The sequence below is a fragment of the Hoplias malabaricus genome, chromosome 3, assembly GCF_029633855.1.
Source record: "Hoplias malabaricus isolate fHopMal1 chromosome 3, fHopMal1.hap1, whole genome shotgun sequence".
NCBI lineage: Eukaryota > Metazoa > Chordata > Actinopteri > Characiformes > Erythrinidae > Hoplias > Hoplias malabaricus.
In genome coordinates, this window is record NC_089802.1 from 51,292,617 (window position 1) to 51,316,767 (window position 24,151).

General features: G+C 38.2%; 2 protein-coding genes across 5 annotated transcripts; one reads left to right on the forward strand and one right to left on the reverse strand.

Moving 5' to 3' along the window:
* Positions 1-1,431: 1,431 nt before the first annotated feature.
* Positions 1,432-11,548, reverse strand: entpd8 (ectonucleoside triphosphate diphosphohydrolase 8). 2 transcript variants are annotated; one of them, XM_066664448.1, is made up of 10 exons: positions 11,525-11,548; positions 8,920-9,078; positions 8,358-8,475; positions 8,014-8,164; positions 6,787-6,946; positions 5,988-6,215; positions 5,019-5,285; positions 4,119-4,229; positions 3,742-3,876; positions 1,432-3,214 (listed from the first exon to the last, which is right to left on the reverse strand). In XM_066664448.1, exons 2-10 carry the CDS (start codon positions 9,055-9,057, stop codon positions 3,005-3,007), a joined length of 1,518 nt encoding a protein of 505 aa, XP_066520545.1. In that variant the 5' UTR covers positions 9,058-9,078; positions 11,525-11,548; the 3' UTR covers positions 1,432-3,004. The 2 variants fall into 2 exon arrangements, with proteins under 2 accessions (XP_066520545.1, XP_066520544.1); XM_066664447.1 differs by lacking the exon at positions 11,525-11,548 and adding an exon at positions 10,092-10,211.
* Positions 11,549-18,553: 7,005 nt separating this feature from the next.
* Positions 18,554-23,497, forward strand: trub2 (TruB pseudouridine (psi) synthase family member 2). 3 transcript variants are annotated; one of them, XM_066665761.1, is made up of 10 exons: positions 18,554-18,860; positions 20,194-20,328; positions 20,422-20,496; positions 20,670-20,731; positions 20,904-20,985; positions 21,241-21,313; positions 21,440-21,576; positions 22,626-22,727; positions 22,944-23,362; positions 23,418-23,497. In XM_066665761.1, the coding sequence occupies exons 1-9, from the start codon at positions 18,743-18,745 to the stop codon at positions 23,270-23,272; spliced, it is 1,113 nt and encodes a 370-aa protein (XP_066521858.1). In that variant the 5' UTR covers positions 18,554-18,742; the 3' UTR covers positions 23,273-23,362; positions 23,418-23,497. The 3 variants fall into 3 exon arrangements, with proteins under 3 accessions (XP_066521858.1, XP_066521859.1, XP_066521860.1); XM_066665762.1 differs by lacking the exon at positions 23,418-23,497 and having other exon boundaries at positions 22,944-23,385; XM_066665763.1 differs by lacking the exon at positions 22,626-22,727 and having other exon boundaries at positions 18,556-18,860; positions 23,418-23,490.
* The last annotated feature ends 654 nt before the right edge of the window (positions 23,498-24,151 follow it).

Consider the following 24,151-nt stretch of genomic DNA (forward strand, 5'->3'; position numbering starts at 1 on the left):
CAAAAAAAGTATTTATATTAAATTAATACTTTGAAATTAAAGTTTGTGCACATCCTGTTTTGTTTATCCCAATGCAGCATTATGAGTTACTACACTAAACATATTTGATTACACAGTTAGGCACAGTTTTATGTATGTTTTCACATTTGTGGGGTTATTACAGTTTGTTTTTTTTCATTTTCTGAATGAAAATAATTTAATGCATCCATTAGAAGAAACATATTTTTAAACATTTTATTCCTACATATTTTAGTATCCATTTATTTGCTGAGGTGAGATTAAATTGAAAAGAAATTAAATAAATTAAAGAAAGTAAATAAATAAATATATATATATATATATAATGTACCACATATTTTGCATATTTTGCACAGGTCACGTTTATGTTTTCCAGTATTACTTTGTATCTACATTTATTGTCCATTTATTAACTCCACTGACCATACAGGAGCTCTTTTTGGTTTTATAATTACAGACTGTTTCTCTGCATAAATTCTTATCCCCATTTCACCTTTTCTTAAACGGTCAAGACCCACACAGGACCACCACAGAGCAGCAGGTATGATTTGGGTGGTGCTGGAGTTTTTAAACCCCTCATTGCTGGATAACAGTATCCTGTGGGTGGTGTTCTGTGTCCACTGATGAAGGACTAAAGGACGACCAACAGAAACTCTGCAGCAACAGATGTGCTACTGTTCCTGACATTACATCTACAAGGTGAACCAATGAGGCAGATGTGTCTAACTGAGTGGAGAGTGAGGGGACAACATGTTAATAAACTTGAGCAGCACTGCTGTGTCTGAATCATTTCACCAACACGTCAGTGTCACTGCAGCACTGAGAATTATCCATGACAAAAATCATACCGGCTCTGTGGTGGTCCTGTGGGGGAACAGGGTGAAAGGGAGATAAGAAAGTATGCAGAGAAACAGGTGGACTACAGTCTGTAATTGTAGAACCACGAAGTGCTCCTGTATGGTCTGGAGCTGATAAAATGGACAATGAGTGCAGATACATGCGTTCCTTAGCCAGTGATCATTCCTTGTGCAGATCAGCAAAACATACACAACTTAAAGTTACTTGAAATTCTGAATCAAAATCCTAATAATAATAGATTTTCTGAACAGCAGTCTATGCTATGCCTTTTCATCTTATAATTAGTTGTGTTATTAACCCTCCTGTTATGTTCATTTGTCAGGAACAGCAGTGGTGTTCCCGGGTCAATTTGACCTGGTGCATGTTTAATTAACCAAAAGATGTCTGAAACCAAAAACATCCAAGATGTGTGAATATTTAATTACAAACTCCATTACTAATTATTTTATCAATATTTAGTGCAGTAGTGTTCCTTACCTCTAACAGGTAATGGTTCAGTTAGGATAATTCACTGGTTTTACATAAAAAATACAACTTTTTTTTAATGTTTCACCACTTTATTACTTTTGAAAGACTGGCTGTCGTTTCATCCTTTGACATATAGACCCCAGCCAGGATGAGGAACCCCAAATATGCATATCTAAATGTGTTTTATTTAACTTTACACTTATATAGTGCCTTTCTAGAAACCCAAGGATGCTTTACAATCAACACTCAACATTCAATCCACACACACACTGGCGAGAAGCGGAAGCCAAACGTGCAGTGTACTCTTGACCAGGAACGAGGGTTTCACCCAGGACGGAGCGCTAATCCATATCTGGGCACATACATATTCACTCACACATACAGACATTCTTTCACATACACACTCATTCACTCACACACCAGGACAGTTATGAGAGAAGCCAAGTCACCTAACCTCCATGTTTTTGGACTGTGGGAGAAAACCAGAGACCCCGGAAAATTTGTCATTCATTCATTGTCTGTAACCGCTTATCCAGTTCAGGGTCACAGTGGGCACAAGGTGGGAACACACCCTGGAGGGGGCGCCAGTCCTTCACAGGGCAACACACACTCACACCTACACACACTTGAGTCACCAATCCACCTACCAACGTGTGTTTTTGGACTGTGGGAGGAAACCGGAGCACCCGGAGGAAACCCATGCGGACACCGGGAGAACACACCACACTCCTCACAGACAGTAACCCAGATTGGGACTCGAACACACAACATCCAGAACCCCGGAGCTGTGTGACTGTGACACCACCTGCTGCACCACTGTGCCGCCCCTATATCAGAGTCATTAGAATCAGAATTTAGCTCAAGATTCGTCTTCCTCTTCAGACATATCCTCCTCTATTTCACTGCCATGATCAATAATGACTTCCAGAGCCTCCTGGACTGTCATCCTTTTGCTTCATCTGCTCATTTTGTAAAGGTCTGCCTGACAGTGTAATGTTGGTAGGATTCCCATGCAGAGAATCTTTTATGTTTTGCCCCTCCCCTGTTGAGTGTCCACTGATATCTGAGATTGTGAGATTGGGGTGAAATATGTCTCACAGTTGCAAACAAAGAAATACTCTGACATTTCTGACTCTTTTACCTCCAGTGATATAAACATGCAGTGGGAAAAAAACTGTTAACGGTGGTTCTATTTGCTCATTTGACACAACACCATATAAACTCAGGTCTACAGTGGATTTTATTTAGATTTTTGGTTTAATTCAAGTCCTGAATGAATTTGAGACTCTATATAAATATATCAGTCAATTGGATGTCAGAGTTCCTCCGGGTGCTCCGGTTTCCTCCCACAGTCCAAAAACACACATAGGTAGGTGGATTGGCGACTCAAAAAAAAAGTGTCCGTAGGTGTGAGTGAACATGTGTGTGTGTGTGTGTTGCTCTGTGAAGGAAGGGCGCCCCCTCCAGGGTGTATTCCCACCTTGCGCCCAATGATTCCAGGTAGGCTCTGGACCCACCACGACCCTGAACTGGATAAGGGTTACAGATAATGAATGAATGAATGAATGAATGTCAGAGTTGCATTTCAGATTACATTCTGAATCTGACTGAACTTAAATGGAACTGACCAAAATCTAGTGTGATGTAAATTAATGCATAATTACACTGCATGAGCCTGTGCGTCTGGATTCCACACACAAAAAAATATGATGATAAGAAGACTGAGAAATAGTGCAAACGCAATAAAGAAGACTCCTGCTGCCCACTGACTGTGATGTACTCCTGTCACCGCCAGGGGGCGTTCAGTGGGAATCATATTGGTTAAATTCAGCATGTAACCCAGAGTCCAGCCAATGTCATTGTTTGCCACCTGTGAATATTAACAGCAGTTTTAGTCAAATTAAATATATAAAAAATAGAATAACCCTAAAGTAATGTTTTCTTTATTTTAGTAGCACATGACAATACATTCTCAGAATAAAAGCTGATATCCTCAGTGATGCATCTACCTTACCTTAATTTAGGAAATTTAATATCATTACAAAAAAAGACCTAAAGCCTCAGTTGTTTCCATATTAATGTTTTGGTCATATTTCACACCACAGCTGCTATTTTTTAAAGAGGGAGGGGGCATGTTTGGACATTTGCGGAGAGTTGAGGTTTAGGTTAAGACAGTGATGACCCGTCACTCCCCTACCCCCATGTATTCCTGCTGATTGTGGGGATTGTACCAGCAACCTTCCACTCCCGAATGAGCACCTCTACCATTAGGCCTTGGCTGCCCTTTTGACCATTTAGCCCAATTCTAAATACAATATATGAAATATTTTGATGCAAGCACCTAAGGTAGATTCCTATTACCTTTGCTAATTATCATGCATGCTATAAGACTCTCACCTGTTTCACAAAGTAGATATTGTCCCAGGTGGCATTGAATTTGTATCCTTTGAGGAGAATAGTCATGATGTATTGAGCTGAACTGCAGTAATCTCGAAGATACTTCTCTGGCACATTTTGATATTGACTCTGAAGCTGAGAAAAGATAAAAGCATGCTAGCTAATTATAAATGGCACCATAAATATTTCATAGATTTAATAGAATGTATGTGTATAATTTCCAGTTACTATGACTGTTCATTAAATAGCATGAGAGCCAGTCATTAAAGTGCTGAGTCATTAAACAAGAGATTTGTTTAAGACACAGAATGTGAAAATGTGTAATCCTGAAGAGATAATGCAGGTTCTGCTGTTTGTGGAGAAGTGGGACAACTCACAGTACTCCAGGTTTTGTTGCAGAAAGAGCTGATTGTGGAAAGGACCTGAGGCAGAGGAGTCTTCGGAGCAAGACCAAGAAAGTCAAACGTGTAGAAGTATGCAGAGAAAGCCTGGGATGAATATGGAACCTATGTTTTAATGTACACCACATCATAAAGACCACTGCAGGCTTATGAATAAATATTTGAGCACCCCTTGTCCATTGATATGTGTTATTGATTTCCTTGTTAATACTTTAAAACCTCATATACACAGTTCCAGTTGAAATATGATATTTGTATGCAGAATGAATTACATGTATTTCATGAATGTTACACACTGTGGGGACAGCATAAAATATGGCATGTGAATATTTGACTTACTATATTGACAAACTATAGTTTGGAAATAGCATTTTATGACAATTGATATAAAATTTATGAACAACTTTAAAAATCACCTTTAAAAGAGTGAGGTGAAAAATATATCAGGGTCATATCAAATATTAATTACCAGCCATTTCATTATTTGATTTAACTACCAACTACATTAGCCTGACAATAAGGGGCAATCAGAGAACATCCTCAGAAGCCCTGCAGTTATTCAAATGTTCCTCCCAATTCCAAGATTTATTTTATAGATTTTACAGGGTAGTGTAATGCTTGATGGAACACTACACCACCAGTGTAACAGGTGAGTGTTTCAATTAATGTGATGATGGTAAGATTCTTTATTTTGAGTGGTTACTTCTGTAATCAGCAAATCAAAATATACTTGCAAATTCATATTTGAATAATATAATGTAGTATAAAAAATAACAAGCTGTGAATATTATTATTGATATACATTTAAAATGTATTTTATCATGGAATATATATTTATTAAATGGGCTGGGCACTGGGCCTTGATGGGGCACTTACATAGAATTCTCCACTGACAGGAGGCTGGTAGATATTGTTAAAGCCACAATCTGGATAAAGTGCACATTTGCTGAGGTTTACCAGTGTCTCCATCAGTGACAAACACTGCTGAGAATTCCCAGTCCCTATGAAAATGACCTTTTTTGTAGGGTCATATGTCATGGGCTTGTCCACACAAGGAGAGTTGTAAATGTCAGCCAAGGCTATGGTCAGATTATATCCACTGTGGTAGCAGGGATGGTTGACTGTGTTATTGGGGTTAGAAGTCTAGAGGAAATAAAAAGAGGAACAAGTTGTGGACTGAGAAATGCATCTGCAGTTTACTGTCCTAAGTCCATAAAGGACAGGGCAATGTATAATAGCAGAGATAAACGTCATTAATGGTCACAATATCAAATGTTAACTGTAATTAAACTGTAAGGAACAAAGTTTGTACAAAGGCTAAATACATAATTACACATCACTGGGAATTTATTATTGTTGTTTATTTTCAGCATTGTGAAGAAGATGCTGAAAAAGACTTCTACGCCGACACCATTCTTTCGTTGCAAAATAATCAGGTTTATTACAATGAAAAGAACAGCATCTTAACAAGCCCCAATGGACAGCTTGCTGAGAAGTTAGCCAATGCCTTCTGACATGTTAACTGCAGGTTTAGCTTACACAGGTTGGTCAGTGTCAACATATGGTGTATACTATGTCTTTTGTTTACTTCATTTCCTGTCCTGGTAAAAAGAGATAACTTGTAAGGACATCCTGTCTTGCTACCTCCAGGAAAGCTTACCCAACATCCCATTCACACAGAGACAAAACCCCTATATAGGCAAACATTAAGAACAATGGGTCATTCTATGTACTGCACTCACTTAATAAAATATGCCTATGTAGACATTAAATTCTACTTCATTATCTACACACATCTAGCATATTTCTCAACCTCTGTGTATCAGGAGGAATCTAAGCACTGACCTGAATATATGCCTGAATCCTCTTCAGGACCTGGTCTTTGCCATAGCACAGGTAACTGTGTGTGTACAGCTGGTACCTGTAGCCATACAACTGGAGATCTAAAGCAGACGCTGGCTCTTTAACTGGATCTATAGGGGTGAAGGAAATCTGTGTGGACGCTCCACCTAAATCCAAAGCTCCCAGAATCCGTCCAGCTTTAGGGTGAATCCATTTACCCTCAAATGTATACTGTTTCAAAAAGAAATTTGTGTTTGAAATTATTGGAATTACAGTTACTAAAAGAATAGGACTGACTTATAGACATATAAACAAGGCCATCCAGTGTTTTGACCAAAAATTTTAAATGTAGAGAATCTTATGATTTCTTATTTCTTCATATTTCTGATCTATCCAAATGCACGCTTTTATGTGTTTTGTAAAATTGTAGTACTTTATTTGTTTTATTTAGCCTTTAAACACACAGTTAGTACTTCTCTCTTTATTTTAATGTATTATATATATATATATATATATTTGACCAAAGCACTACACTACATAATAAATTATCTGTAATTAATAATTTATTTGTAATTGTTGCTTGTAGCTTTAAAAGAGGTCCTGTTTCCTATTACTTCCATTGTGAAATAATAAAACAGAATTATTGACTGAAATATGTACAAACTTACCCTTAAATTTAACTCCCAGCCATTTGGGTATTTAATTCTTAATTTGTCTGTTTTCTCATTTATTTATTTATTTATTTATTTATTTATTTTTAAATATCCATAGCCTTTGTATTTGACATAGAATCAGATCTGACCTTAATGAAGCCTTCCAAGAGATAGTTAATAGTAATCCAGCCGTAAGCCCCCTCCTCGTTGCCACTTATTATTTTGGCCCCTTGGAAATCAAAGGGATAACTCTGGATGGTTTTAGTCACCTCAGCAAGTATCATGTCTGCCTGAGTTTGGTTTTGCAAACTGTGGAATAAAGTAATTAAAAAAGTGGTTAATTAAGACTAGCTATGACTGAGCCACATTGTGTGAATCTGAGTTTATTGCATATACAAAAAACACTAAGTTCTTCAAAAAAAGACTCAAACATTCACCTAACAAAAAAGCTTTTCAGTGGAGAATTTCTCAGTTAAACATAAGTTTCTTCAGTTAAACATAATAGCTGTCTATTAAATTATTTAATATTCCACTAGTCTGCAAGTTTCTGTGATTTGCCTCTGTAAGTATAATTTTAAAGATTTGAACCTCACTTCCCTAAAGACATAAATTTTATCATTCATCCATTCATTGTCTGTAACCGCTTATTCAGTTCAGGGTTGTGGTGGGTCCATTGGGGGAGGGTGGCCTACATGGAATAACTGGGTACAAGGTGGGAACACACCCTGGAGAGTTCTTCACAGGGCAACACACACTGAGCTATTGTTTATTTCTCTTAATGATGTCTTTTTAGTCTCAAGGTGACCTTTTAGTCATGAGCTCTTTAGTGTTTACATGTAACGCCCTTTTACCGTGTTTTACCACTCCAGAATATATCAGGTAGCCTGCATTCAATTCACTGTAAAGAAAGTTGACTAATGTGTTTACATTAACAGCAATCCCAACTGCACTGGTCAAACAAAAGTGTTCTTGACAGCTCAGATGCCAGCTCATAAAAATATCTTCTGTTATGTGCACTTCTAAAATATCTGGACTGCTTCAAAATCAATAAAAAAATATAGTCTACATATTCAGAATTTTAAAGACGCACCTTATAAATAACCTTCATCTTGCAGAATGCTATCAAATCCTTGCAGATATGTTCCAACATCTATTCTAAAGAGTAGAAGTAGAAGTTGGAGCAAAAGAGGACAAACTTACTAATACCCTCAAGTTCATAAGAAATGTGTGAGGAGTGGCACAAACCTTTGCTATCATACTGCGTTAAAAATAAATGTACTCACATTTCATGTGTCAGTGTCCTCTCTTATGGGCATATATCACTGTTACCCAGGTAATAAGCCAAACAGAATTATGGACAATAGAAAGTTACTCACTTTAGGAGCCGCATGCCTGCTGTGGCTCCAAGATAAACGGGGGTCAACTTCTGCTGGCTCTCTGGAACTGCGGCCAAAGCCACATCTAAACATTCTTTGAGACACTGACCAGCATCAGAGGGATTTTTGACATAACTTGATATACCATCACCTAAAGACAAATAATTATATCCACCTCAGCAGGAACTACAATAAGAAAAACATGTATCACTAAAAGCCATCAAACAAGATGAATTCTTCTACAGTAACATAATTTCTTTAAATATATATCCTACTGCTACATACATAATATACCAGTTCCCAAAAACAGATGAATAAAAGAAGTTTCAGTTGCAAAACCACACCTTTTACATCACAGGTCAGTTTCTGAGAAACTACTCCAGTGTTATTTTCCTGGTTCCCAGACCACTGGTAGAGGAAGAGGGAGGTGTGTGTGGAACCGGCATCAAACACTATACCATACTGATAAAGTCAGACAAAGGCAAGAAATCCGGTCACTTTCCAATGGTTGAACTGTATAATAGTTTTTCAGACATTTGTGGACCTGCTGAATTTGTAGAAATATTGCTGATCTAATGGTAGACTTGCCCATATTTAATATTCATTATGTTGTGTCAGTTCACAGAATTTGTGCAAAGTTATTTTAACACTTTAATGCAACAAGCATGGGACAGTTTCATTATTATTATTAATAGTAGTAGTAGTAGGTTATAATAATATATCAAGATTTGGCCAAAAGCAACATTAATGCTGGATACAAAACAATGGTCTTTCACCATTAAATATGGTATATCCTTATCTTTATTAAGTTTATAAGAACATTAGCACTTATCCAATTATGTAGTGTCCAAAGCATGTAAAATATAAACTGTTGAGATGTTTTTTTATTTTTTTTAATAAAAGCACCTGTGTGGGATAAGATAAATCCACAGTCTGATGTTGAGCTAGAGTGAGGATCAGAGCAATGAGGCTCACACATGCTACAGATACCAATATAATGCCCAGGAGCAAAGGTTTCATCTGTAGTTTGCCCATCACTCCCATAGGTTTATGAGGACATGAACACTGTAAAAAAAAATCAAAAAGAAACATAGATTTTTAAAAGCACTAAATTGTTCAGAAAAATACTAAACTTTTCAGCTTTTAATGTCTTTTAATGCTAGAACTGCTTTCAGCACTTCAGTGTTTTCCAGATATTTTAAACAACCCCAAAGTTCAGTTTTAGAAGTTGTTGGGTTTTTTTTCTTTTCAGATTATAAATAATCCCAAACACAAATACACTGGTATTAAGATCTGGGCTCTGGGATGACAAGCCAATTTTCTGAGAACACTAGTAGCTCTCTTGTTTGACTTGCAATTTTAAAAAAAAAAAATATAAGCGAACTACTTTATATATATATATATATATATATATATATATATATATATATATATATATATATATATATAATAAACTTTTATTTAATATTTATTATTTTACTTGAAATTGATGGTAGAGAGTAGTTTTAGTATCTTAGTAGATATTAGCACATAGTAGATATGTGAAGAAATTACTATTGTTCATATTATATGTTTGAACAATGTCAGATTGTTTCATCAGTGTTTAAAATATCAGTATTGTAGATATGCAAAATGTGGACATAACCTTATTAGTGTAAATATATGGTTGTATATCCACAGATAAACAACTTGTACCTTGTCTAACAATATATCAGTCATTTTACTATGTGGTTTAATCATTTACTTTGACATTTTAAAAAAATTGACCCTACAGTCAAATATTAACTATTCAGTTCCCACAAAAGTTTGCTGCACATTACACACAGATAAGAGTACAGAGGACAGAGATAAACAGAGAGAAAAAGGTCCTCACTTACCTAGTGACTATATGGTTCTGGTTGACCGACCAGAGTTCTGACTGATCAGAGGATCTCTCTCTCTCTCTCTCTCTCTCTCTCTCTCTCTCTCTCTCTTTCACACACACACACACACAAATACACATACAAACACACACACACACACACACACACACACACACACACATTAAGACACATACAGTAAAGCAGCACTGATCTCACCTGAACTTCACACAAGGTCCACCAGCAACTGAATACACACCATGCTCTGTCTTCAGCTCATTTCTCTCTCTCTCTCTCTCTCTCTCTCTCTCTCTCTCTCTCTCTCTCTCTCTCACTTACTCACTCTCTCACACACACAACCTGTTTGCGTAAATGATGGTCATTCTTCATTTTTAAAGTGTTTAGAATTAAATACAGCGTTGAAAAAATGTTTCTACACAAATAAGAACATATTTACGGAACGTTGAGCACAATTTCCTCTGCATTCCTGTAATTATTTACAGTTTTTCTGGGCTACTGCAATGCTTACACACAAGCTTCCCAAAACCAAAACTATAGATCTTTCTTGACTAATTTACAAATGCTTGTGTACAGTGAGCCAGAAATGAAAACCTAATGTTCAAAACCTTAAACACAGTATAAAACATCTACCTCTGGAACATCAGACGGTGAAAAGATGTACTGAAACAACTGATAACACTGAATAAGCAGATCAGTGATACATGTCTGATGTAGCTGAATCACACCTGATTCTTAACTCACTCTGAAACATATGCTGGTGTTGAACTGCTGTCAATGACATGTACTCATCCAAAGGGTCTTTCTGCAGTGTTCAGTGTAGGTTTACAACACCATACTGAAGCAAAGAGAGAGTGATAGAGAAAAAGAAAATAATGTCTGGATAAGGGGAGCTTGAAAAAAAGACTGTGAAATTTTGTGGGTTTTTTTTCACACCTTCTGTGCCTTTTCATTTTATTTACAGAAGTTGTGTATTTTTACACATTTGGGACCAAAGGCCATTTATGTTGGATTTTGTTGATTGCTGGTAGAAAAGTCATAACACTACACTCACAGATAAACTGTCACTGTGGTGGTACTTTTGTTCTCTCTGTGGTGGTGTACTCAATAGCACATATCCATAAGTTTAGTTACAGAACATAATTGTATCACGGCCTATTATAATTTTAAAGATTTTAAAGTTTTGTTGATTTCAAATGCTCCATTTCATCTCCAGGACTGTTCTTTTATTTTATCCAGTTCTATAACAAAATTTTACAAATATTCACCTCTCCTTCTGAAGAACAGAATGTAGTGTATTTTTAGGGAACACAACTGAACTCTAATTCCAGTGTTGTACCTTTAAATGTACATTTAACTTTGGTGACAGTGAAAGTGTTGTTTGCATTTAGAAGGATAAAGTTGGTATTTAATGAACAAAATGGGTTTTTGAGCAGGAATTAACTACTTGGCTAATTTTGTGATGTAGTTTGAAACTTTATTTTTTTTTTAAGTGAGAGTAGATTTCTTACGTATTCTCATTTTGGAAAGTCCAGATGATGGATGCTACAGTGTACCTGCTCAAATGTGGCTGTATTCTTTGCTCAGCGTTTCTAATTCTTAGCCCAAGTGGCTCAGATCTCATCAGAGATTACCTTGGCCTTTCTCGTCCTCGTACTCCCCGTCCTCTTCCTCTTCCTCTCACTCCTCTGGCTCTGCCTGTTTCCAATGTTGGCATCCATTGCTCCAAAACAGAAGAGCTCACCTGTTGCCCTTTCATGCTAAAGCTCTGATGGCTAATTGTAAGACTGTGTGACAGGTGTTTTAACTTTATAACTTAACTTAACTTTATAATTTTGAATAACAGTGTGTTCCTTGTGAAAACAAGACATTTTCTTAATGAAAAATACCCTAAACCCCAAATGCAAGAATAGCTTGACATTTGGGGTTTGTGTTTTCTGTTTGGAGAAAAGGGTAGTAGATGTCAGGAAAAGTGTTGTAGCAACTGAGAAAAATTAATTAAAAAATTAATTATTCATTCATTCATTCATTATCTGTAACCGCTTATCCAATTCAGGGTTGCGGTGGGTCCAGATCCTACCTGGAATCGCAAGGTGGGAATACACCCTGGAGGGGGCGCCAGTCCTTCACAGGGCAACACAGACACACACACACACATTCACTCACACACTCACACCTATGGACACTTTTCGAGTCGCCAATCCACCTACCAACGTGTGTTTTTGGACTGTGGGAGGAAACCGGAGCACCCGGAGGAAACATACACAAGTTTTTATCTTTAAAAACAATGTGTCAGCATTAAATTTATATTTAATGTAACTTTAAATAATGTAAAATATTATATCCTTCAAAGTAAAAAACACCCAATAATGTGTGCTGGTATATATTTTATTTGCCATTTGTCACTGGTTCAGGTTGTTTTAAAGTGGATATATTTAGTATAAACCAGACAAGAAATGTGTGCATTTATACAATTTATTTCAGGACAAGGGTTGGACAATGAAAGTGAAACTCCTGGTTTGAGACCACAATAATTTATTAGTATGGTGTAGGGCCTCCTTTTGCAGCCAATACAGCGTCAATTCGTCCTGGGAATGACACATACAAGTCCTGCACAGTGGTCAGAGGGATTTTAAGCCATTCTTCTTGCAGGATAGTGGCCAGCCCAAACCATCACTGATCCACCCCCATGCTTCACTCTGGGCATGCAACAGTCTGGGTGGTACGCTCCTTTGGAGCTTCTCCATACCGTAACCCTCCCGGATGTGTGGAAAACAGTAAAGATGCACTCATCAGAGAACAATACATGTTTCACATTGTCCACAGCCCAAGATTTGCGCCCCTTGCACCATTGAAACCGACGTTTGACATTGGCATGAGTGACCAAAGGTTTGGCTATAGCAGCCCGGCCGCGACACTACCTGCTGCACCACCATGCCACTCTCGCTTGAGGGTATGCTGAAATGTAATTATAGGGATGATTTAACATTTATTCTAACTGTTTCAAGGTTGTGAAACAATTTTATTTAAAAGTCATTCAGGAAGTTCATCTATTGTTGTTCATCATTTACAGTGTTGGTTTTTAAAATAGTTTCAAAGAAGTAATGTATCCTTTTATTGAAAAAATGTTGTTGTGTTTTCAATGAGAATTTGTTTTGGGACATACGGAAGTTGAAAAAATGGGAAATAAAAAACTTACTATAATCATGATTTGGCCTTTTATTCTAACTGTAATTTAAGGCTTTTGAAATGTTCATTGGTTTAAATGTCACACCAGAAGTTCCTTTATCTTGTAGATGTACCCACTTCCCTGAAAAGAGAATTGTTCTGTCATTGCAGAGAGTTATAGTGGACATTAGTTGTTTTTTATAGTGATATCAGGGGCAGAATAGGCTACCCTAGTTACTATTTTTGTTGCTGCATATGAGTGAAGAAACATCTGTAGTGGCTGAATAATTTATTAGTGTGATTAAAAGTATGGTAGTGCTACTTAAATACGAAACGCAAGAAGATATTCACTTCACAATTATGTACTGTCAAGCCTCAGAAAGGCTCTTTTCCCCACCCTTAATGGTGCAGCAGTGACTGAAGCTAGTCCTAAGATTAGCACCGGAGAATGAGGTTGACGTTTACTTCATGCAACAGCTGTAAAATGGATGTTTATGGCAACTGCTCCGGAACACTGTACTACGAGTCGGACCGGGATTGAGTTCCTATAGGTATACCTTTAAGGTACCCGCCAGGGGTTCGGTCTTGCTTATGACCGGAAGAGGCTATTCGAAGACTATGGAAGTTCCTCCTGCCACTAGGCAGCAGGTGAATTAGATTTCACCAGCCTAAAAAAAAGATTTCTCTGCAAGGAACTAAAACAGATTATTTCTAATAAAAAAAAAGATTTTCTTGTATTTTCAGTCATAAATATGGTTTGTCTCTGCTTATTTGTTAGTTAGAGAATAGATCTACTGTTTACTGATTTATCAGTCTTTTTACTGTAACTCATTACTGTGCAGGTTTTGGTGCAGCTGAACATGTATGCGAATGTGACTATTATCAGTCTGTTTTTCCCTTTCACCTAGCAGTAGCATCATTGTTTTTCTGAAACCCTTTTGTCTGGTAATGAATAGATAGGATTTTTTCATCTTTGCTGTGGGTGTGTGTGTGTGAATGTCTTTTAGAAGGGATACACTCCAAGTGTAGCCTAGGGGCCCCTGATCAACTTAATCCACCACTGAATGATATGTTCATTTTGGAACACCTGTGCATAACAATCTCAAATGTCCTTTCACCACAACATTCTGGATAAGATTAAACAAAAGCTCTCCTCCAGCCTGGGCACCTCCCACACAAAGAAAACTGTAATCTCTCACCGTCATGCTCAATTATAAATTAATACAGAAAAAGAGGGGATGGTGCAAAACGTATCATAAGTCAGATTAAATTTCCCATATGAATACTCACTAAAACCCATCTAATTGGTGTTCTGCTTCACACAATTAAGCCTCATTCTGCAAAGTAAAATCACACAACACCCAAACTGCATCTTAGGTGCCTAATCTTAAATTCCAAATGTAAAAAAAAATTAATTGAATGCTCTTATCCAGAGCGATTAAAAATTTGCTTATAGAGAGTCAAAAAAGAAAAAACAAGGCGCAGCAGGTAGTGTCGCAGTCACACAGCTCCAGGGACTTGGAGGTTGTGGGTTCGATTCCCGCTCCGGGTGACTGTCTGTGTTCTCCCCGTGTCCACGTGGGTTTCCTCCGGGTGCTCCAGTTTCCTCCCACAGTCCAAAAACACACGATGGTAAGTGGATTGGCGACTCAAAAAGTGTCCGTAGGTGTGAGTGTGTGAGTGAATATGTGTGTTGCCCTGGGAAGGACTGGCGCTCCCTCCAGGGTGTATTCCTGCCTTGCGCCCAATGATTCCAGGTAAGCTCTACCCGCTGTGACCCTGAATTGGATAAGCGGTTACAGATAATGAATGAATAAATGAATGCAAAAACAAACAAAGAAAAAAGGAAAACGTAACCAAACAAACAACAAACAATGACAAATATACAAGCACAATAACCAAAATCTCAAACTCTAAACAAACACCCAAACCACAACCAGGACAAACCCCTGACCCTAAATTTGCGCATAAGTGAGTTTGCCCTCTTAGTTGGAGCCAGAGACTGTAGTGTCATGGTTTACTCAGATAATCTCGCCGGGGTCATGTAAGTGACATGCTTGAAGCCATGTGTATTCAGCAAGGTGCCGATAATCCAAATATACTGAGTTTATTTGTCCAACTGGGGAGTGTCTTTTTCTAGTGGTAGCTGATGAAACATGTGACCTAATAAGACTACCTGTACTTTATATTCAAATATTGATCAACTGAGTTTTGGAAATATTTGTACATTTGCATTTGTTTGAATGTGTGCTTTTGTGAAAATATTATGATTGCATACATTAAAGTAATGTATCCACAGTATGTTTTCTTTATATACTGGATTCTCCTGTGGCCCAGACCAGACCGGCTGCTCACCTCCATCTACTGCTGCCAGCCTCTGTCAGCAACACTGACTGATTCTTCCAATCTGGTGCACTATTAATATGCCCCAAGATTGATGTCACTATTATGATTATTATTATTATTACTATTATTGTACTATAGCATAATGACATTTAATTGGTGATAATTTAAAATTCAATCTATAGTTTGATCAGAGGAGGGTGGATCCCTTTTGTGAGTCTTGGTTCCTCCCAATGTTTCTTCCTCCAGCCTCGAGGGAGTTTTTTTAAAAATATTTTTTTTTTAAAGTTGATTTAAATGTTCTGTTCTGATACTAACTATGTGAAGCTGCTTTGTGACAACATCAGTTGTAAAAGGCACTGTATAAATAAATTTGATTTGATTTGATTTGATTTATATACTTACAATAAATGTATTAGTATCTGTTATTTGTTTACTGGTGTAAATTATGCCAGTGAAACATATTTCAATATGCATAACAGTTTTTCTCGATTGTTTACACACATTAAGCATGCCTCATTCTCTCAGACACACAAATCCAAAAACACACACAATGGGTAAAACCCCTCAATTCTCCTGCAAAATGTAACTTTACATACAAAACAATACATTATTTTTACAGTCCTACAGAACAGTCCACAGGCAGCACTTTACTACTGTACTCATTGAGTACTGTGTTGATATGCAGTACAGCAGTTTTCTAGTGAGAGTAGATTTCTCACCTATTCTCATTTCGGAAATCTGGATTATGGGTGCTACAATGTTTCTGCTCAAATGTGGCTTCATTCTTTGCTCAGCCTCCCTCATTGTTAGCCTAAGTGGCTCAGATCTCATCAGAGATTACGGTCCTTGGCCTTCCCTGTCCCCGTCCTCATCCTGTGTTTTAGAACTGCAATTTGAGTGTAAAGCAGGAAATGTGCTTGTAGTTTAGCAGAACTGGTTCAGGGAGTTGGTGCATGAGTTACATGCTATGGTTATTGTGTCTGAAGTACCAGTATTTGTGTGTAAACAATTGAGAACATTTTTTTTTTTGCTATAAGAGAGTTTGACTGTAAGAATAACTGGTGTCCTGGATAAAAATTAATGGTTTGTTCACCACTTGTTATATATAATATATTTGCTCTAGCAATAATTTGGGCTTGGTGTATGGCTGGCCCACCAGAGATCTTATCCACTGCCTCCAGATTCCCCTTGACGCTGGATACACATCACCCATGTCATTTTCCATACACCAAACTCAAACACAGAGCATAACCCAATTTCTGTACCATCCATTTTAATGCCAAGTAACCACAAAGAACCCCAGTAAACAGTCCCTGGGGAAGCCCCTATACTTACTGGGGGTTTCCCCTTGAGCTCCCCATCCAAACTTCAATCCAGTGTTGTCATACTATGGTACAAATTTCATCACTTTAAACAAATCAGAACAAACTGTATGACATTTACTTATAACATTTTGTTTAGTTGTTGCATTTGAACGCATAGGAGCAGGGGCGTAATTAGGCCATGTTTACTGCACATGCCCCAGTACAATGTTGCTGTGTTCCATTAAACTCATGGCAGTAAAGTCAGTTTTATCTTGGATTACTAAGAAGAACAGGCCACACAAATACATTACAGACACCTCATTTCCCATCAGCATCTTTTACACAGTGTTTTTGACGCTCACACGTTTTTAAAAGAAAGTCAGCCCTGCAACAGATCAGGAAATGGAAGCATAGTGCTATATTTTTGGTTACAGCCACTTATAACGGTATAATCCACCAAAAATAAACATTGCAGCACTAAGGCAAATGTTCCCTGCCACAGAAAATGTAAGAAAAAGATACAGCACCCACAGTCATTCAGTTCTAGACAGTGTCATGGTAATTAAGAACTGCAGAATGTCAGGAATTGTACAATTGTCTCACAACTTTAGTGTACTACATGTATAAGATCTGGATGGTTTCTTTGGTTAATGGTTCAAACCTGAAGAGATTTAGTGTAAAATATTGTTTGTTTTTATTTGTTCAAGAAAATGAAGATACGCAAAATAGGGTTGCTAACCATGCCATAAAATGTGGAATCGTTTTTCATTCATGATTTACATTCAGAATCACAGTAATTATTTATTTATTTATACATAAAAATCAAGTTATTTTCAAGAGTAACAATAATATTAATATAAAACTATAATAATATAAAACTATTCTTATAGTGTAAATCCTAAATAAATATATGTGTAAAAATGTATATTAAACACAGGACATAACAGTAAAATTATGGCAGGAAATATGAACATGATATTTTTAATGGAAATATAAGTTAAATATAAGGACTGGCGCCCCCTCCAGGGTGTATTCCCGCCTTGCGCCCAATGATTCCAGCTAGGCTCTGGACCCACCGCGACCCTGAACTGGATAAGCGGTTACAGATAATGGATGAACGAATGAATATAAGTTAAATATGGAAATATAATGAGGATGACGCTGTCTTTTAGACCTCACTAAACGATAAGATTCTTTCACTTCATATATCAATCAATTAATCCATCCATTATCTGTAACCGCTTATCCAATTTAGGGTCGCGGGGGGTTCAGAGCCTACCTGGAATCATCGGGCGCAAGGCGGGAATACACCCTGGAGGGGGCGCCAGTCCTTCACAGGGCAACACAGACACACACACACACATTCACTCACACACTCACACCTACGGACACGTACGAGTCGCCAATCCACCTGCAACGTGTGTTTTTGGACTGTGGGAGGAAACCGGAGCACCCGGAGGAAACCCACACGGACACGGGGAGAACACACCAACTCCTCACAGACAGTCACCCGGAGCGGGAACCGAACCCACAACCTCCAGGTTCCTGGAGCTGTGTGACCTGCTGCGCCACCGTAGCGCCCATCAATCAATTAATGAACAAACAAAATAGTACAACAGGTATATAAAGTAATAAAGTATTTGCAAAATACATGGCCAGATCCTGGTTTTCTGCTGTTCAGAAAGGCTGTGCCCCTCTAAACTCTGTGTGTGTGTGTGCGCGCGCGCCTCAGTTCAACAAGTAGTCTATATGCACCTCTGGATTGGAACTACACTACAGTGAACCAACCACGTGGGGAGAGGCTCCTACTCTCTTGTTGTCCCCGCAAAATTAGATCACCTCACCCCCAACCGCTCGAGGGCGCTAACGAGCAAACAGCACAAACGCACTACACCACAGAGCATTCGCACGCTGTGTCTGTGGTTCTGCCAGTAGTGTTGTGTTTGTGTAGTTTTATAATGTAATCTTCTGTTCTTAATTGTCTGTTTTGTACTGTTTGGGTAATACACACTCTGCAGGCAGAGAGCCGTTGTCATGGCTACTGTGGCGGCGCGGCTCCTCCACAAACTGGACGGTCTGTTCGCTGTGTACAAACCTTCAGGGGTTCACTGGAAGTTGGTCCGAGACACGGTGGAGACGAACCTGCTGAAAGGTTTGTTTGTGTGTCCGGATTAACATGATTAAAACGGCATGGCACTGCGTTATATATCCAAATACCTGTAGAGACCTTCTCAGTCCAACTAAATATCTTCTGAAATCTAGGGTGTTTCTTAAGGGTCTGTTCCCCTTTGGCTGCAGTTCTAGCTTCCCATATTCTGTAAAGGATTTAAAAATGATATTGAAACATTGCTCTTACAATTTATCCACAGAATACGTTGTCCAAATTGTAGATGATTAGTTCTGTATCACAAACACCACATCTGTTTTTTTTGTTTTGTTTTTTTTTAGTTTTATGATGGAGCATCATAGCTATATTTCGGAGTAAATCCGTGCACAATGGTATTTGGGGGCAGCGACTAAATGTGGGGGGAATGAGGGCACTCGCAATATATATAATTTACAGTAAAAAATGCAGCTATGGTTGCCAAAATTTCTTTGTAAAATACAGTCAAATATGACATAGTATTTGGCAATTATGTTTACAGTACTTTTCTGTTGAACAGATACACTGTAAAAAAACAAACAAACATGTAAATAGTGACAAATGAGAGGATGGAGACTGAGATATAGCCATTCAGTCCTTAAAAATAGGTATTGCTGAAAGGAGCAAAGAAATGTGCAGTATCTGGGGCCACAATTGGCACTCGGAGCACAGGCTGATGGTGAACTTTCCTGTCCAACACATCTCGTCACAACATGCACAGAAACACAAACACACACACAAATAAACAAAATAATCGCCCCAATGAGACCCAAAATCTAAAAGTCTCAAAGACAGAGAAAAAACAAAAAACTCGGAATATCACAGAAAATATGTGCAGCAAGGCATGCTGGGAGTTCCCTAATGAGTCTCAGCTCCTCCCAGTCATCTGACACGTTTACCACCTATAATGTTTTGTTCATTTAACAGTAAGATAATGTATTTATTCACAGTAATTAGATGTAAAAATGCGTGTTTTGGCTGATATTTAGTATTTACAGTATTTCACTGTTACAGAAATTGTTTTCAACCTTTAGAGTTTACAGTCATTTACAGACATGGTTTTAGTCATTCACCATAAAATTTACAGATGTTTTTACAGTGTACTTTAACAGCCACTCTGACCATACAGGAGATTTGTTCTACAATTACAGACTGTAGTCCAACTGTTTCTCTGTTTTACCAGCACAATACCCACTAGCACACCACTGTCAGTATCCATGTGCTTGGATACTTTTATCAGTTAATTAATTTCTCCTTCTCTTTGTCTCTCTCTTTGTTTCTCTCTCTCCTTTCTATACCTTCATTCTTTTCTCTTTTTCTTCTTTCTTTCCTCTCTCGCTAGCTGTTAATTCATCATCTCCACACACACCACAGTTTCAGGTGCAGTTTCAGCTCATATCCAGTGGAGAAAACAACACCTCGAAGGAGCTGACAGTGACTGCTGCCAAGGTCCCAGCTCTGGCAGACCACCCTCTGGGTAAGTACCAGTTGAAACCACTCAGTCCTGCAAAACTGTAACTATTCAGTAAGCAGAGTGAAGAACACCCCTCATCTTTATCGCCTTGTCCAGTTACAGGACCACAGTTTCATAAGCTCCGGGTTGGAGTTGGCCATCGTCTGGATGTGGGTTCTTCTGGAGTACTAGGTAAAACAAATCTTTAAAACCATCTTTAAAGGAACTAATATACCACTGTTACTACTTAGTTCATGACTATGATGCAGATTGATTAGCTACGTCTGTGTATTTGCTGTAGTAAGAGTCATATTTTATATGTTTTTACTGTGTAAAAGTTTTTTTTTTTCCTGTTGTTCTGGCAGTTCTGGGTCTTGGGACTGGAAATGCTGCCTTGGAGAGTCTGTACAGATCACATGTTACCAGGGTAAAATGGATATTTGTTATAGTATGGGTATAAGTCTCATGCCAGTAGCTTATCATTTATTTATTTAAAAAACAACAACAATTTGTTACTTTGGGTCAGTTTTATTGGCCAATTTAATATTAAACAAAAACACTACATATTCACATATAAAATGTAGTTGTTATTTTTCCAGGACTACACATTGGAAGGGGAGTTTGGAATCGCCACAGATGATTTCACTCACACTGGAAGAGTTATAGAGCGAAGTACTTATGGTAAGTTTAATTTCATCTTCTACAGATATAAAGGAAAGAGTGGGTAAAAGAGAAGTCTGCTTTACATTATTTCACGAATTTGTAGCCATACAGATGTACATGATATATTTCTGTGTAGTGCTACTAAAGGCGGATGTAGATTTATATTTTTTTATATGTTCATACTTTGGTATCAGCAGATCATTCATCTATAGTTTTTTTCCTTCCTTTGTTTGTCAACCTACAATTGATCTCCTCCTTTGTCATGCTTTTTAGACCATGTTACTCTAGACAAGCTGGAGAGAGTGTTAGCTATGATCCAAGGGGCGAATCAGAAAGCTCTAATCACGTGAGTCAGTATCATTGTTTTGGTACACAGTAGGTGTGCTTCAGTTCAGATTTTATTCTTTAAAATCTTGTGGGTCTAGCGTTGTTTAACTGTGTGTGTGTGTCCCCCCCCCCCCCCCCTGATCAGTTACTCTGGGGTAGATCCTCGCTCTCAAGAGGCTTATGAATTGGCAGTAAAGGGGAAGTTGCGTCCACAAGATAAGAGTCCTCCAATACTAACTGGATTACGATGTCTACATTTTAAACCTCCTCACTTTACACTAGGTAAGAACATCACTGTTCATACACAAACCTTTCCACATACTGATATCTTAAAATCTATGGTTTTTTATATTTAAATAGTATACAACAAATAATTTTAGGGTAAAGGTCTAGTGCAGTTAAAGCACAATTGTAAGCAGAGAAAGAAGCCAAACTCTGCTCAGTTTTGCTGTTGTCAAGGCTTTTGTTTTCGCACTTGGGAAGACAGATAGCCCCACCCTCAAGAAACTTGGGTCCTTGCCATATTTGTTTTGCTCTTCCAAAAAGACCAGCACCACCCACAAAGCTTTCTCTAAGCAAGATGGTGGATTATGCTACCAAAAATCAGGGCAACACAACAATTCACATGTTGTACTGCTGAGAAAAAATGTGTTTGGCAAAAACTGCCACTAACACAGAATGAGAAAAGACCAGAATCAACACTGGGCTAACTTTTCCAAAATGGAGAACACTAAGTTCTGCTGAAATGCTCCAACAGGACACTGAACTCAGTTATTCTCTTAGGAGCTCTATCCTAAGTCTCCCAGCTGATGTGGGGTGATGGTGCACTGGGAAATACTGCTTTGCCTTCTCTAACTCCCTTTTTGGGGGGCGGGGGTGGAAAATTGTCTGCTTTAACACCTACGCACCAATGAGGAGAGCTCCCTCAAGCAAGTGAACCATGTTCTCGCAAGCCATCACTTAACTTCTTTCACAATAACAGAGAATGACTACACACAGCGTCCAAACTGTGAATCCCCTGAGCACAATTACTACTCCTATTCTCCCTGGACTGTGTTGGTGTTTGTAGATATCTGGAAGCGCTTTGGGTGATAGAAATCCAAGTAAACCAAATAAATTTAGCTTCATTATCTGTAACCGCTTATCCAATTCAGGGTCGCGGTGGGTCCAGAGCCTACCTGGAATCATTGGGCGCAAGGCAGTGAATGACTGGAGGGGGTGCCAGTCCTTCACAGGGCAACACACACACTCACACATTCACTCATGCGCTCACACCTACTGACACTTATTTTGAGTCGTCAATCCACATACCAATGTGTGTTTTTGGACAGTGGGAGGAAACCGGAGCACGTGGAGGAAACCCACGTGGACACCTGAGAACAAACTCCTCACAGAAAGTCACCCGGAGTGGGAAACAAACCCACAACCTCCAGGTCCCTGAACCTGTGTGACTATGACACCACATGCTGCGCCACCGTGCCGCCCTTAGCTTCATCATGCCAATGACTAATGTCTTTAGTGGAGTTAGTCTGCATATAAATAAATATTATAAAGCTTCACAAACCTTAAGCATACCTTAATATTCTGAAAACTGATGTGGTCACCTCACAAAGTGAGTTTGTTTTTGTATGTTTCTTTTCCCTCTTTAGAAGTCCAGTGTGTGAATGAGACTCAAAGTTATCTGCGAAAACTGCTGCATGAGGTGGGTTTGGAACTTCGCACAACAGCGGTCTGCACCAAGGTGCGTCGCACCCGAGACGGTCCATTCAAAATAGAGGATGCTTTGATCCACAAACACTGGACAGCTGATGACATCATGTCATCGATTGCCAACTTGCGCCGTACTACACGGAAAATACGGAAGAAAGATATGTACAGACAAGCTGTCAGCCAACTGGACTCCACCACAGAGAACCTGAGCCACAGGAGAGCAATCGCTGCTCGTTTAGAGACTATGAATGAAGAGAAAGAATCATGATGGTAGGCAGTGGATTGAGAGAAATGTGTTTTGGTGCATCATGTATAATTTCATGTAAGATATTGTAAGATTGAACATCTTTTTCAATAAATTGATTCTAGTATTCCACTTTGTAATAAAGTATTATTGATGACAAAAAATATACATTTCCGATGCAACTAAATTTTATTGCAATAATTACATATTGAAGCAGAGGAAATCACAAATTAAAAGAGGTGTCTGCAAATATTTGGGCATATACTGTTTTATTTATATATATATATATATATATGACACAAGACAGTGTTTAATTCAAAGCACTACTACAAAGCAGCCACGTACAAACTACTCTTAGTTGTTTGTGGCTGAAAAATAACTTATAGATAAGTTTTATACACAGTTTGAACTACCATAGAAATTCATAACTTGAATTGTTAATTTCATAGTAATTTTGATCTGTTAACTTTCAGATTTTCCTTGACCATTTGCTGGTCTCCAGTCTGTTTGCACACTGGAAACCGATTTAATGTGTTTACAAAGCCAGAGTGTCAGTAAACGATTCAAAAAGTGGCTCAGTCTGACATGCTAAGCTTCTTTTCTCTCTGCTCACAAATAAATGAGAATATTGTTTATTCCTGCTCCTCAGCTGCTGCATGAAAGTAAACTCAGAATGAAAATGCCACAAAACTAAACAGCTCGATTCAAATCACAGAGTAAAACTTACAGATAAGTTAAACTTAAGCCGTATACAAATGACTGTCATTTCTCCTTAAAGATACTGTACCACTTTTAAAGAGGTGGAGCTTCTGAACACAAACAAACCAAAAAGAACTACAATTTCCCACAACTGCAGACTTTCCCTTTAACACACTGAAATACTATCAGTTTGTGGGCGGAGCA